This window comes from Engystomops pustulosus, chromosome 1 (genome assembly GCF_040894005.1).
Source record: "Engystomops pustulosus chromosome 1, aEngPut4.maternal, whole genome shotgun sequence".
In the NCBI taxonomy this organism is placed as follows: domain Eukaryota; kingdom Metazoa; phylum Chordata; class Amphibia; order Anura; family Leptodactylidae; genus Engystomops; species Engystomops pustulosus.
The window spans coordinates 74,447,690-74,462,704 of record NC_092411.1 but is presented as its reverse complement, the minus strand read 5'-3'; the positions used below and the strand labels follow the sequence as shown (position 1 = coordinate 74,462,704).

Below are 15,015 nucleotides of genomic sequence, written 5' to 3'. Positions count from 1 at the left end.
TGTACTACAGAAAAAGGCTTGATGAATTGAATAATTGTTTAAGTAATTTTTTTTATCATAAAAATACATTTATTGGAATCATATTTGCATTTTATATATTTTTGGAATTTTACAAAAAAATTCCAATGGAGGAGGGGATTTATTTACACTGGCATATTGAGCGTATTTTTGCATGAATAGAATACTATCCAGGTTTTATAGACAAGTGTTAATCATATGGTTAATATACATCAGGAGCATCCAGCCTAACACATTTCCTGACACCTTCAGTTCTTAAGGAGACATAGAACAATATAACATAGGCAAGATAAGAAATATGCGTTTTAGGTTTTTATTGTTGGGGTTCATGGTGGTTCCATGGTACTGGGTTGCCAAAAGTAAAATGTTTGTTTTTAGGGAACAGTAACAGTAATGCTGTTTCATTTGAATCAGTTAGCCTTGATAGGATAAGCTTTGCTATATAGCCTCTCCTCCTCCCCATACACAAACACATACATACACACACTGCTGGCACAGAGTTTTGGGTATACAGGCGGTCCCCTACTTAAGAAAACCCGACTTACAAACGACCTCTAGTTACAAACGGACCTCTGGATGTTGGAAATTCACTGTACTGTAGCCATAGGCAATAATAATCAGCTGCAGGAGTTATAAAAGGCGTCTGCAATTAAGCTTTGTTGTTAATCCTGGTTCTTATGACAACCAAACATTTTTAAAATCCAATTATCACAGAGACCAAAAAAAATTCTGACTGAGGCTACAATTATAAACTATACAGTTCCGACTTGTATACAAAATTCAACTTAAGAACAAACCTACAGAACCTATCTTTTTTACTGCCTGTATTTCCTTTTTTTCTTAATTGTTCCTTATGGATCAAGAAGAGTGATATCCATCTTATTCACATGTAGAATGTACAACATTTTTGCAACTTTCTGATATTTTAGTTATATACTACTGCCTGCTTAGGCGGCAATAGCTGTTTGTAGGTGCAGTTTATCCATTTTTCTGCAAATTGCTTTGATAACAAGCATTTAGACAAAAATTAAAAAAAACTAATTTTGAAAACAGAATGCCATTTGAAACATTCTCCAAGCTAAGCTATCATCTGAAGTATACGCCTTTGAAGTTAAAAACTTCAATTCTAAAGTTAAAATATTGGTATAATCCAATAAAGTTATAGGAGCATGGTCTAGAAACATAATGGGGCACATTTACTTACCTGGTCCTGCGCTATCCCCGCTGAACTTTGCCGCAATTCACAAAGATTGTGCACCTGATTTCCTGAATCTGTCAGATCGTCCAACGGCCCACCCCCCGATTTCTGTCGCATGGAAGTCAGTGCGATTACACCAGAATCCAATTGCGTGTGACACAATATCCCGAAAATGTCTGAGAGGCCGACGAAAGTCGGCCCAGTTTTCTGGAAAAGCTATAAAGGGTTATAGCCCAGACATTGTCTTCCTGAGGTGTTTGTGGGTTGCAGATGTGAACGCAGATCTTCTCTGCTGCTTCTGTTACAACCCCATAGAAACAGAAATATCATAACACAATAAGAAACACTAAGTCTAATACCTGTCCAGAAAATAGTGCAACCACAAGCAGACTTGGTGCAAGCTGGCAGACTGGGTAAGCGATTGCAAACTCACCCTGCAAAGTCCCTGTGGGACTACCTACAGCAGATAAAGCACCATGAGAGTCAACCTCCTATAAGGAACCTACTAACAGACTCTGAGAGACCCTGCAAGTTAATAGGAAAGCTTATTTTTTCTGGCAGTTCCTGGATGGTGGAGCGGACAGGTAAGATGAAGTCAGGGACAGATTGATGTTTACACAGGGACACAGAGGGACAAACAAGAGATACAGATAAATGAGCAGAGTCAGAAAGAACCAGGTCAAAACCAGGATGGCATCAAAGGCTCAGAATCGGATTACTGGTAAGAAGTCAAGTGAAAGTGTCAGATGTCAGATTCAAAGAATAGCAAAGTAATAACACACACTAATAGGAAAAAGGTATGACGAGAGTAGTAGAACCAGCAAGGTGTAATGGAACTGAGCAGGTGTATAAAGGAGTTCCTGGACGCCATCCCCAGCAGCTGACTAGATGGGCTGTCCATCACTCCAGTATCCCTTGCTGGACAGAGCTGAGCTGCAGAGGAACTAGGTGTGGCCAAATTAATCCCAACACAGAAGCAACCTTTACCACAGTTCATTTATACAAAACACAGAGGAAAATTAATTCCACCCAATCTGCACTCTGGGACAGAGGAAGACTTTGGCAAGGATGTTTTTCTAAAGTTTCATAAACAGTGTAGCTTGCGAACTATAACTAAATCAATTTTATAAATTTTGCACATTTCACTGTTTATCTTAAACAACATGTTGAGAGAAATGTATTAAGATTGATGTTTTAAACTATCCCCACACTTACGTACTGTATGCCGGATTTACTGCCGGGGTGCTGCCAGCGCTGAAATGATTTCACCAGTTTAGACCAAATCAAACCTTGTCAGAATTTAAGATGCAGTCTTTGTCGGTTTTCTGGCAGACACTATAGTAAATACGGCTGGGCAGGGCATTCACGCTCCCAGTCAGCCCCCAGTGCGTGTGCATTGGAAAAAATTCCACAAAACTGTCAGAAACAGGGACATTTTATTTACCTTTTCCTCCAAAAAAAATTGTCAGACAAGGCATGGTAAATGCCCCCAGATTTATCAAAGTGCCACACATAGAGCAGTAGAGAGAAGACCTAGACAGTTCTCAAAGGTGCAAATTCAATCTCCTAGCAATGGTTACACAATAAACACAATTTTGAACCCCTTACTTTACAATTTTACTTAGTTTTATTGCTGTTTTAGCTCCTATCACTCAGTGATGGTCAGTGTGAAATTCCAGGGTGTGGATGGGGACTCTGTAAGTAGACACATTATGATTCATCTAGTACTGTGAGCTGAAAATGTGATGAGATTATCATGGTACAGGTTTATATACACTTTCATTCAGTTTCAGTTTAGATGAGAGATGAAGATATCCATCATGTGCATATAACATTCTCAGCACTTCTACATCTCAGCTACACACATACTGTCCACTCTTCAATATACCTCCCTTCCCCTCCCCGAATAAAGAACTTATCTGCCTGTAGCTTGTAGCTTTCCTCACGTGTACATGCCGGCAGGATGTCGGTGTCTGTGTCAGTGTGTGAGAGCACCAGGACTGATAGAGACAGGTTGGAATTATATTGAATTGAATTAGAGAATATGTTATTTTGTTATCCTGAGTGCATTTAAGAAACTTATCTTCATGGGAATACCCCTTTAACATACAATTATAAAATTTATTTTTCTGCTAAAATATTGCACATTACAATACAATACAATAGAGGCTGTTATCCATATGACAGATTTATTATGATCTGATAATGTATCTTTGGGAGAACAAAGCGAGGGCCCTTGTTCAAAAACAGTACATGGCCACTTGTTCTCCAATGTTCATCATAGAATAGATGATCTGTAAAATTCAGTAGTACAGTCTGTTACGTGCAATCTACAGAACAGTATGCAGCTGCTTTTAAGGTACCTGGGGTCCTGCTTGCCTACATCACCCCTGATATACTAAACTATTTGTACAATACATTGTGCCATGTAGAGCCTGGAGAAGTTATTTACAGCAATCCTTTTCCCAGGAGGTGGACACAATATCATTCATGTGTTGTCAGTAATATAAAAGACGACAAAGAAGAAAAATCATAAATATTGCCTTGGAAAAAATGAAAATATTTCGTTCAGACTCTGTGGTCAGAAACAACATTTGAAGTCCGTGTCCTTTATAGTGAAAAATCTGAAACTCATTCAAATAAAGTATCCTCCAAGTTGCCTCCAGACTAATTTACTACTAAACCCAATAGACAGTGTGGCATTTTTCTGGTCCGAGAAATAGGAAGACAATGATGGAATAAAGGGACAGTAAAATTATGATTTATTGTAGGTAAAGAGTAAAACTTCTAAACCTTATATATTACTCAAAGGGAAATTGTCTTTATTGAATGCAGTATGTTATAAAGCAGAAACCCGAATAGATTGATACATGGACATAACTACCACTGTAGTCGACCGATCAGCTGCTGTGGGGCCTGAGGTTTAAGGCTCCAGCAACCCAGACTTGTTGGCACACCATAGTGATGAGTGCAATACTGTATGCAGTGCATCCTCCATTGTTATCTCCTTATGAACAGGTATATTGGCCAAGCCCTTAAAGTACATCCAAAGCCATCCTTTCTGTGGATTGGAGCCCTCCTAACAAAGGTCATTAAAACCTTGGCAGTTTTTTTAAATGACAGTATTTGTGCATTACTTTATGTTCCTTTACACTGTTAGGCTGCATGCACATGTACGTATGCCTGGTGGGCCGTAACACAGGGAAAGAGAGGACTTGTCGTATCTTTTTCATGTGTACGGAGCGGTACTGTGCGGCACCATATCACTCTGTGCGGCCATTGCCATATATGGGGACGTGTGTACAGCTGTAAGCTTGTGGCCGTACATACGCCCCTCATACTTCATGGGCATGGGGCCTTACTATTAATTTTCCCAATCACTAATGACATTCTGAGCTTCTGAGTTTCTGAGCTTCTTTGGCATTTCCTTAGACCTCATGATTCTTATGTGTTCTAACATGCATTGTGAGCTGTGAGGTCTAATATAGACAAGTGTGTGCCTATCCTCATCAAGCCCAATTAGTTTAATTAAACATAGCTGGACTCCAAAGATGGAGTAGATCCATCTCAAGGAGAATCAGAATGGGTTAAATATGAGTGTCAGAGCAAAGGGTCCATATACTTATGGCCATGGCCATTAACTTTTTCTTGTTTAATAAATAAAAAAAATATCTACATTTCACTTTTTTACTGTTAAGATAGGGTGCAAAGAGTATATTAATGAGAAAAAAAGATGTTTGATCTTACCAATTGGCTGCAATGAAACAAAGAGTGAAATATTTAAAGAGATCTGAATACTTCCCATTCCCACTGTATTTTTACACCCAGTTAAAGAAAATATCAAACTGCAATTCTGATGGAAAAAAATACATCTGCGGCACACAAGAACTCCCAGCTTATCTCAGTATTCCCAGGTTGGGGTCATGAATTACTTAAGGCAGCCTGGATCAGCAAGAGGTTTAATAACTGGGTGTTGTATAGATATTGCTTGTGACAGAACCTCCGCTGTTTCTACACTTTACTGTAACCATTTTAGAAAAGCTGACAGTTCCATTTGAAAGGCAGCGTGATGCTTTCCTCCCTTCATTACATGGGGTTGATGTCTCCAGTAGTCTCCACTTCGAGGATTTCTCCAGAATATTTATACATGTGACAATATAGGACTAAAATAATTTAAACATTTTTTAACGGTGTACCCGATAATAGTGATGTTCTAATGATCTAGTGAAGATCTTGATATTATAAGTTTTCTTTAAATCCTTGTAGAAGTAGACTTTTTCTTACAGATGTCTGATTGGAGTGATTTCTTGACAAATACCTACAAAAACCTTTCCAGCAGGATTCTGGTATTATAAGCCTGTCCCTCATTGGTATAGTTTAATACAAAACATATCATTTGTTATTGATATCATATGGACCTTTATGTACAAATTTGCTAGTGCTTTAGATGGTTTCAGTGTGCTTGTTTATGTTATTTACATGTTGTTTTTGCTGCTTCTGTGACTATATACCACATTGAAAAAGGTTAGCAGCAGTGTGAGTCTGCCTCTTGTGTGACTCATTCTTTACTTGAGGCTTTGGAAATGCTTTGGAAATGTATGTGTTAACCATAAAAGGTATCAGAATGATAGACAGCCCCCCCCCTTTACAAGGGGAGCAGAGACACCTATCCCAGCTGTCTCATAGTTGTTATAAAGAACGTGACTGCTAAGCCTTCCTGACTGCATACTTAGGCACTTTTCATACTTGTTAGAGGAAAATAGAATGAAGGATAATCACAGTATAAAGTGAGAAGCTAGTGATGGATTTATCACAGGATGATCATGTGATTTTATAATATAGCTTCTTCGGAATGCGGGCAAAGCAAAAAATTTTCAAAATCAAGAAAGTCTTTTTAGAAGCAGAGAGAGTGGAATGCAAAATCAAATTGGATGATTTGGAATGATTACTTAACCCACCTAGGCCCAAGGATTAAAGGAATTTTCCATTTGTACAATAATTATTGCAGGGGTATATAATCTATAAATTCATACATACATATAATCTACATTCACACGGCCGTTGGGGGACGTAAACACAGCCGACATATATACTTATTGGCTGGCAATGGGCGCACGCAGCCGTACAAAGTGTTACGGTGCAACACATGTGCTGTTCCGTACCCAGGGAAAAGATAGGACATGTCCCCGTAATACGGCATTGTGCGCCATGTATCTCTATGGAGAGGGGCGGGGGTGAGCAGTGCTGACATGTGCTCTTGTGCGCTGACATGTGCCCACCGTGCTACAGTACGTCGGGCACACGTTCGTGTGAATTAAGCCTAATGGTACTTACATTTTGATGCAGCCTTCCAGTCTTTCCTGACTGTTGAGGCCAATCATCTGCTGCAGGGGCAAGAAAAAATAATTGTTACTCACCTAGAGGGGAGATCCGCAAGTCCCATGTTGACACTGCCAGTAAGCAAAATTTGTCCTCAGTTGGGTAACTACTAAGGCCGATCCATGGCCAATGTTGCTAAACAGCACCTTCATATCATATTCTTGTGTCTGTTGAGGCAACAGTTTTGATGAATCTGCTGATCTATTAAGGTTTATTATACCCCCTCAAAACACTATATAATACAATAGGCAACTACTGTAAACACTGTGAAAAATGCCATAAATAATCTTGTATTGTGACCATAATGTCTGAATAGAAAATCCTTCTAACAATAATTGTCTGCCTACTTTAATGCTGATAATGCACTGGAGTAAGTGACTTTGAATAAAACTGTACTTTCAATGGCTCTCTTCATCCCATACTGGCTCATTATATCTTTTATTAGCTTATTGCATTTCTATACCCATTTATCTACAAAGTGTTTGTTTAATTTTGACCTCATTTAATGACCACAACATCACCTAGAGCATTCAGTAGCTCATTAATGAAGACATTTAATAGCACCTTTAGATTGGGGAACATTAGTGTAAAATGATTCTGGTGACAACAAAGCCATAGTCCTCGGCTGACAAATGATGTCCGGACCGCATCACAACCACCACTACAGCCATATTATCCCCTAACAAACGAGGTGAGCTGTGAGAGACAATAGTCAGAGGGAATCTATTCCATGTGGAAATCCATTAGAGCATTGAGCCTGTCCACTATTGTAAACCATTAATTGCTGCTCAGAAGGGGATGTGTTTAGAGGGGGGGAATTTTAAAGGATTATCCTGAAGTACAATATTTCGCAGCCTGACAGTAATTGCATTTCTTGTTTTAATTTTCCCTCTTTCCAAGCAATTGATCTCAAAAATAGGAAATGAAGTGTTGATGTCTGTACAATGAATTGACCTTTTATTGCCAGTTATAATTTTATAATTGACATTGTAGACAAGACTCTTCTTGTGTTGAAGAATGTGATATATATTTCATAGTACAAGTGCTCCCTGACTTAAGGACAATTGACTTACAGACAACCCCTAGTTACAGACCGACCTCTCTGCCCCCTGTGCCCTCTGGTGAAGCTCTCTGGATGCTTTAGTCCCAGGCTGCAATGATCAGCTGCAAGGTGTCTGTAATAAAGCTTTATTGATAATCCTAGTTCTCATAACAGCACATAACTTTGAAAATCCAATTGTCACGGGGACTGCCTGTATATACCATATATATTTTACATTTATTAATATACATGCTGCATTGATTGTGACTGGTGTCATTCTTTTGTGTGGTTCCACCACTTCCCACTTTTATCTTAATTTCTTTAAGATTACTCTTTTTTGTTAATACTGTGCTTTGGTTATCCAAAACACTAAGTTTGCTGATCCTCCTAGAAGCAGGGCATATGGCTGAGGATACCTGTGGACATCTCTTTTCAAACTTTGGCAAGTTTATGTCTATTTTTTTCTGTCCTCCACCTCAAAATCAGATCTGACACCCCATCACAGTTTCTCCTACAGAAAAGTCTCAAACTATCTTCACACAGCCACCTTCTTTGTTTTCAGTTGTGATTCTGCTTCTAAAACTTGGGCAAAATAGGACATGTCCCTTTTTTCTATTAGTAAATGGGAGGAGAACATTTTGTTAAATTTTTTAAGGACTTTTAAAAAGGATTTTCCATAAATGTTTCCTTGCTTTTTGAACCTGTGTAACTTACAGTATGCTTAAAATGTGTTGAAAATTGAAGGGAAATAGAGCCACTTTGGTCTAGTTTTACTGGGGGGCCATAACGTGTGTAGAATGAGGAGAACCTGTCTATGCCTGGAGATAGGAGAGATCTGTGGCAGAGTTGCTCTTCTCTATGTGCTACATGTGTTCAGAATACTAAGAACAGGGTATAATGGTACATGCAGAGCACGTCCCGGCTGCTGAACTGCAGGTGACATGTACATCTCAGTGTCTGAGCACAAATCAATAGCAAGGCCAAAACATATTGTGAAAAATTATTAGAACCTGCATGGCTCCCTAGTAGAGAACTGCACCTCTCCAAGGGCAGCCATTTAGACTTGTAGATAACTTCTGTTTTTGGGGGATTTTTCCACATTCCACATTGTTCAATGCAAATTTATTAAAACAGATTGCCAAATATAATCCAATAAAGTCTTCACAATAATGTATCAGGAGGTTCAGTTTCAAAACATCACACCTAAAAAAATGCTAACAGTATAATATTCAAATAATATATAATTAAAAATAACATACATCATAAAATATGTCTTAAGGTGTATGTATGTTCCCTGAGCCTTCTTCATCAGGGAGCGTCCAGGCTGCTTTAAATACAGAGACTTTAAATAATTTTACTAATGGTGTACATGTAACTACAAGAAATGTAACTGTGAAATCATTTTTACTTATTTCAGGTGAAGTTAGACTATGAGCAACTTCGAGAGACCCTTGCCATAGTCACCAAAGAACGAGATTTGGCTGTGAAGGAGAAATACCAGCTCCAAGCCAAACTGGAGAACCTAGAGCAGGTCCTAAAGGTGAGAAAACAATATACTTCTAATCCATTTTTGTAATTTTCTGATATTGATTATAGTATGATGAATTGATAAAGAATGAAATTGTGACTAGTTTACAGTGGGCGCAGAAAGTATTCTGACCGCTTTAAAGTTTTCACTATGCACCCCATCTTTACAGAAAAAACAGAATGTAGATATTTTTGCTAATTTATTAAACAAGAAAAGGTGAATTATCACATGGTCATAAGTATTCACACCCCTTGCTGTGGCACTCATATTAAACCCACATGCATTCCCTTTCCTTCTGATCTTCCTTGGGATGGTTCTACTCCTTCATTTGAGTCCAGCAGTGTTTAATTAAACAGATTGAACTTTATTATAGTATTGTAGTTTATAAGACTGGAAAAAGATGTAATATTCTAGAGACAGGGGTACCGCACTCCTTTAGCTTGTTGGGTGGTGCTTTTGTTGGGTCCTCAGCCCAAATATCATGGGAAAAGGAACATAGCACACATCCGTAATCTTTTTGCTTTTCTTTTAATTCAAGTGATTATATATACAAGTGCTTTAAATACATCTTCACCATTGGGTTTCATATATTTGAATGTAAGGAAACAGATCACATTAGAAATTTTTTGCTGCAACGTTTTGGTCTATCCGACCTTTGTCAAGCTAGTTGTGAAGCACACTGGGGTCCTGAAATTGTATAGGTGGAGAAGAGCTCTGTAAAAGATTGCGGATGTGTGCTATGTTCCTTTTTCCATAGAAAAAGATGCAAGTCCATCAAGTCCAAGCTTTAAAAAATTAAACAAACCTTTTTTTTTTTTTATAACCCGATTAAGAAAACTTGTTTAGGAAAGGCACACACCTATCTACATAACACCTCACAGTGCATGTCAGAGCACATGGGAATCATCTAAGGAATTGACGTAGATGCTCAGAGACAGAATTGTGGAAAGGCACAGATATGGTCAAGGTTACAAAAGAATTTCTGTAGCATTAAAGGTTCCTAAGAGCATAGTGGCCTCAATAATCCTCAAATGGAAGAAGTCTGGGATAAACACAACTCTACCTCAACCTGGCCATCCTGTCAAACTAAGCAATCGTGGGAGAAGGTGAGAAAGGTAAAAAAGAACCCCATGGCTGTCCACCAACATTTACCACCCATCCTGAGGGAACTGGAAAGGATCTGCAAGAAAGAATGGCAGACGATCCCCAAATCCAGGTGTGAAGAACTTGTTGCATCCCTGCCAAGAAGCATCCTGGCTGTACTAGCTCAAAGTGTGCTTTTACTCAATACTGAGCAAAGGGTCTGAATACTTATGACCATGTGATTTTTTCTTGTTTAATAAATTTGCAAAAAAAAAATCTAAATTTCTGTCTTTGATGAAGAGTGTATTAATTAATATTAATGAGCCAAAAAATATTTTTTTTTATCTTACTAATTGGCTTCAATGAAACAAAGAGTGGAAATTTTAAAGGGGTCTGAATACTTTCCGTACCCACTGTACTGGATTAGTAGAACACGGCTTCAACACTGCCGCATCATTTGAGTTCTGTGATACAAGACATCAATGGTGCAATGTTTATGGTGAATTTGAAGACTGATCTTTGTTATATTTTTAGCTACATGACTGTTTTAGTAAAAGGATTTTATAAATTCACCATGTTTAATGATGTGATAGAAAGTAAACCCAAAATTGTAAGCATTGAAGCTGACAATTCCTCTTTACATAATGCCACACATTGATCTAAATATTTTTCCACTGATTAATGAAAATGTTCACTTTAATGCTTCAATTAAATTGTTACTATCCATCCTTAAAAAAGAATCTCTACCTTTGTTGCATTGCTTTAGAAAATGTTTCATTTTCCATGCAATAAAAGAGCTAATCTAGTGCTGTCATACTTTACCTTTTTTTCCGGATATCATTGAGAATATAATGTATTATTGTTTCTCAATCTTGATCTGATCAAAGGGGTTAGGCATCCTTTAACTGTGTGGCAAATTGCCTTATGGCTTTTTAAGGATGCTTATTGGCTTACCTGAAATGTTGTAAATGCTATATAATGCTATATAAATTTTATATTTAGCTCTGTCTACACTCAAAGTCACAACATCTGCTATAACTGTAAGATCTTGCAGCAAATCTGCTCTTTTTTAACTGTGGCATACTGCAAGCAAGGACTACCCTCAAATATATACAGGGCCGATTCTAGACAAAGTGGGGCCCTGGGCAAAACTAAAAGTGGGGCCCCAAAATAAAACTATTTTATGACCAGTCACAGTCAGCAAGAGGCTGCTTTAGTATGGTAAAACAAATTGTAATATGGGAGAATTTTATAGGAGATAGATGATAGGGAGATTTATGGGCAGTATGGTGGCTCCGTGATTAGCACTACAGCCTTACAGCGCTGGTCAATATCTGCAAAGATTTTGTATGTTCTCTCTGTGTCTGCGTGGGTTTCCTCCGGGTCCTCCGGTTTCCTCCCACACTCCAAAAAATTACTGGTAGGTTGATTAGACTGTGAGCCCCATTGGGGAGAGGGACCGATATTTTCTAAAAAAGCAGACACTTGCCCCATTTTCAAAATTGCATCAAAGATTTTATAGACATAGGCGCCTTCATGCAATTTTGATTCAAATTGAAACATTTTATTAAAAATACTTAAAATTTGACTTTGATGTAAAAAAATGTGTCCAAACAGAAAATGTTTACCTTCACATCTCCTAAATGTAATACATGGACATTTGTGGAGTTCACAAATGTCCCGTATTGATACGGTCACATAAATAAATCCACATAATATCACTAAAACTGTAATAACTAGATATCTGCTTTTCAGCTAGACATTTTTAGACAGTCACAACCTGCAAAATATATCAATAAAAGAGAATAAAAAGTAAAGGCGCCATAAACCTATAGAATTTTGAAAGCAGACAACCAGGCGATGCATTTGGCAATTCACATTCAAAATTTCCTCTAAAATATGTACAAATCCAGATACTTATATAAAGAAAATCTACTTTCCTAAAACAGTAAGATGTGAGGAGAGCATACATACCCCACACCAATATATTCACCAAAATATGCAGCAAAGGGAACTGCAGAAAATTCACACAGATGTATCATTGTCTGTTCCTTAGACAATGTGTAATCCAAATAAATAACTATATATCCATAAACCCATCTAATGAGATAATAAAAGTCACTGTTAGATGTGTGCTATTGTAGTAGCTGCACAATAACAGAACCCTCCGCGCTTCATAAGAATGAGAGTGAGAATAGGTGTAAATAATGGAGGATGATGGGAAATAAAAACTTTATTCCAGGACATGTGTGTGTTTTTGGTATTACATATAACTTTATGGACATGTTCTGGTCGCGGTGTTAATATGTAGTCACATTAGGCAAAGAGGATCGAATCTTCATCGTATCAGTCAATTTTCCCAACACAAAATAACTATCACAAAATAAAAGGGAATAAGAGAGAAAGGGCCACATTTATCACTTTTGTGCGCCTAAGTGTAGTAGTTGCGCCTAAATTCTGGCGCACTGTTTTCCAGAATTATCACAAGCTACAACCATCTGTGATAAGGTAATTTCCTGCCTCTTATTAATCACTTTACTTTAACACAGTTTAGGCACAATTTTGGCGCAGTTTAGGCGCAATGTTAGATTCAGGCACTTACATGTGATCCTGCTACAAGCTCCTCTCTGCTTCTCCTACAGCCCAGAATGAAGATAACACTCACAGCAGCACCCAGGTGTGTGACACCCAGCACCCAGTGACCTCCTCAGCAGGGGCTTCTCCTGGAGGGGATCCCCCAGTGCTGGTCTCCTGCTGCACCCCTGTAATTCTGCACAGTATCCCCCTCAGACACACTGGTGATACTGTGCAGAATTACATGGGTGACACTTGTCTGTACTATGTGCAACATTCTGTAACTTTCTCTTCTCTCTTGCTTTGAGCTCAGGAGTTTGCAGAATATTTTGTAAATAGAAGGTGATGAACTGTAAATAGAGTCTGCAGCTCCTGTCTGCAGAGTATCTCATGTCTGTATTATATGTTCTAGTGTCTGCAGTGTCTGGATGAGCTCTGCTGCTAGAAATGAGCTGTTCAGCAAAGGGGCTCAGTGCTACTCCTTCGGGCTGGAGTGTTTTTGCGCCCGTTTTTGCACCTAAATGAAAAGTCGCAAGTGATGAATATCATTAGGCGCAGCAAAACATCTGGATTGCTAGGATAAATGAGGGAAAGCTGGTTATTTTTGCTGCGCAGCTAGTTTGGCGTTTAGTCGCAAAAATGGCACAAAAACGGTGCGCCTGAATGAAAAGGCGCAAAAACAACAGAAAAAAACGATTGATACATGTGGCCCAAAGTGTTTTCTTAGATAGTTCTGCATAGAGAAGGGTTAAAAACATGAATATTAGTTGATATTATCCCTTCTCAAAATGTAGTAACATATAAAGTGATATTTCCCATCTGTGAGGTGCAGCAGCTCCTGTGTGCAGCAAATGCTCCCTGCAGCCTGATGGCTAAGAATCTGGATTGGGGGGGGGGTTAATTTCAGGGGGCTGTATCTCTGGCTCTGTGACAAATAGAACCTTACTTCTTTTTTCCTATGAAAGAAGAGAGTCTCCTCTTTTATGTTTCTAAAATGTAGGAAAGTGGAGATATTAACTGTTAAACTGCCGCTAGGAGGGATTTTTATATATAAAAATGTCACCTGATATTCTCACTTTAAACCTGAATATCTCTGGATCCATAGCACCTAGAAACAAAATTCAAAATTCATTTGAAAGAAGAGATTGCCACCTTTGCCGGCCCTGAATATATATCATGTATATTCTTTTTTTTAACAAAAAGTAGTAACATTTTATAGTAGAAATTATATTTCATAAATATGTATTTTAGATCCCTTAAAAATAACAGCAATACATTTGTCAAAATCTATAGATCTTTATTTCCAATTAATAAAAATACAAAACCATTACATTGCTATCACAAGGGACAAAACAGAAAGCACTGTTGTTCAGGTAATCTATTAAAATAGGAAGGGCAAAGTACAAATAATGGGGACACAAAGCAGCACTACAGGATACAATGTCAGACAGAAATGTACATAGTATGCAATGGTTGCACAGCTCAAAAGATCCAAATATGTAATAAGGTTACTGTAGTGCCTAGAAAGTGCATATATAAGTAGTACATTTATAAGAAAGAAAGAAGAAAGAAGCTTGGGGAATACTACAATAAAATCCTAGACCAAGGCAAGAGATCACATAAGATAGAAAAGGGAGTCTAACCTAGTAAAGAGTACTGCTCCATTCGCCCACTCCTAATGTAAGTGTTCCATACAGATTTTTCAGGAAGTGTGTTGTGGAGTGAGGGACCCGGGTTTAAGTATACTCCTGCTTAACATATGTCTGCATTAACCCATGGGTTACTGCAGACAAATGCAGGGCTTTTACCATGTACCTTTAATCTGCCTGTAGGACAGATAGCGTTTTTTCCCAAACGACACCTCTCACTTTCTCACGCCGGTTGTACTCTGGGCTAGCCTAATCTGGTTAAAGTGATACCAAGTGGGTGTGGATGGGGCTGTAGCGGCACTTTTTCTACTTCCTGAACCAGGATCCATGTACAATTTATAGCAGAATTCTATGCCAGGTAAGATCTGGCTTACAATTAACATGGCTGGTACACATGAAAAATTCCCACCCATTATGTGTTTGGAGTTTTAATACTAGCTGTATGTAATGTAGCCAGACACCTAAATATGCAGCGTGTTCAAATGGGGATTGTTTTACCAGAGGTCATGAGTGGAACCACTGAGCTTGATGGGGCCCCTGCATC

At 38.3% G+C, this 15,015-nt stretch overlaps 1 protein-coding gene across 24 annotated transcripts in view; it reads left to right on the top strand.

Moving 5' to 3' along the window:
- Positions 1 to 15,015, top strand: part of RIMBP2 (RIMS binding protein 2) — a 307,061-nt gene that overhangs the window by 194,981 nt on the left and 97,065 nt on the right. For all 24 annotated transcript variants that reach the window (XM_072144379.1, XM_072144382.1, XM_072144378.1 and 21 more), the window contains one exon: positions 9,055 to 9,177. In XM_072144379.1, the coding sequence (XP_072000480.1) occupies positions 9,055 to 9,177 (123 nt within the window). The remainder of the gene's footprint in view (positions 1 to 9,054; positions 9,178 to 15,015) is intronic.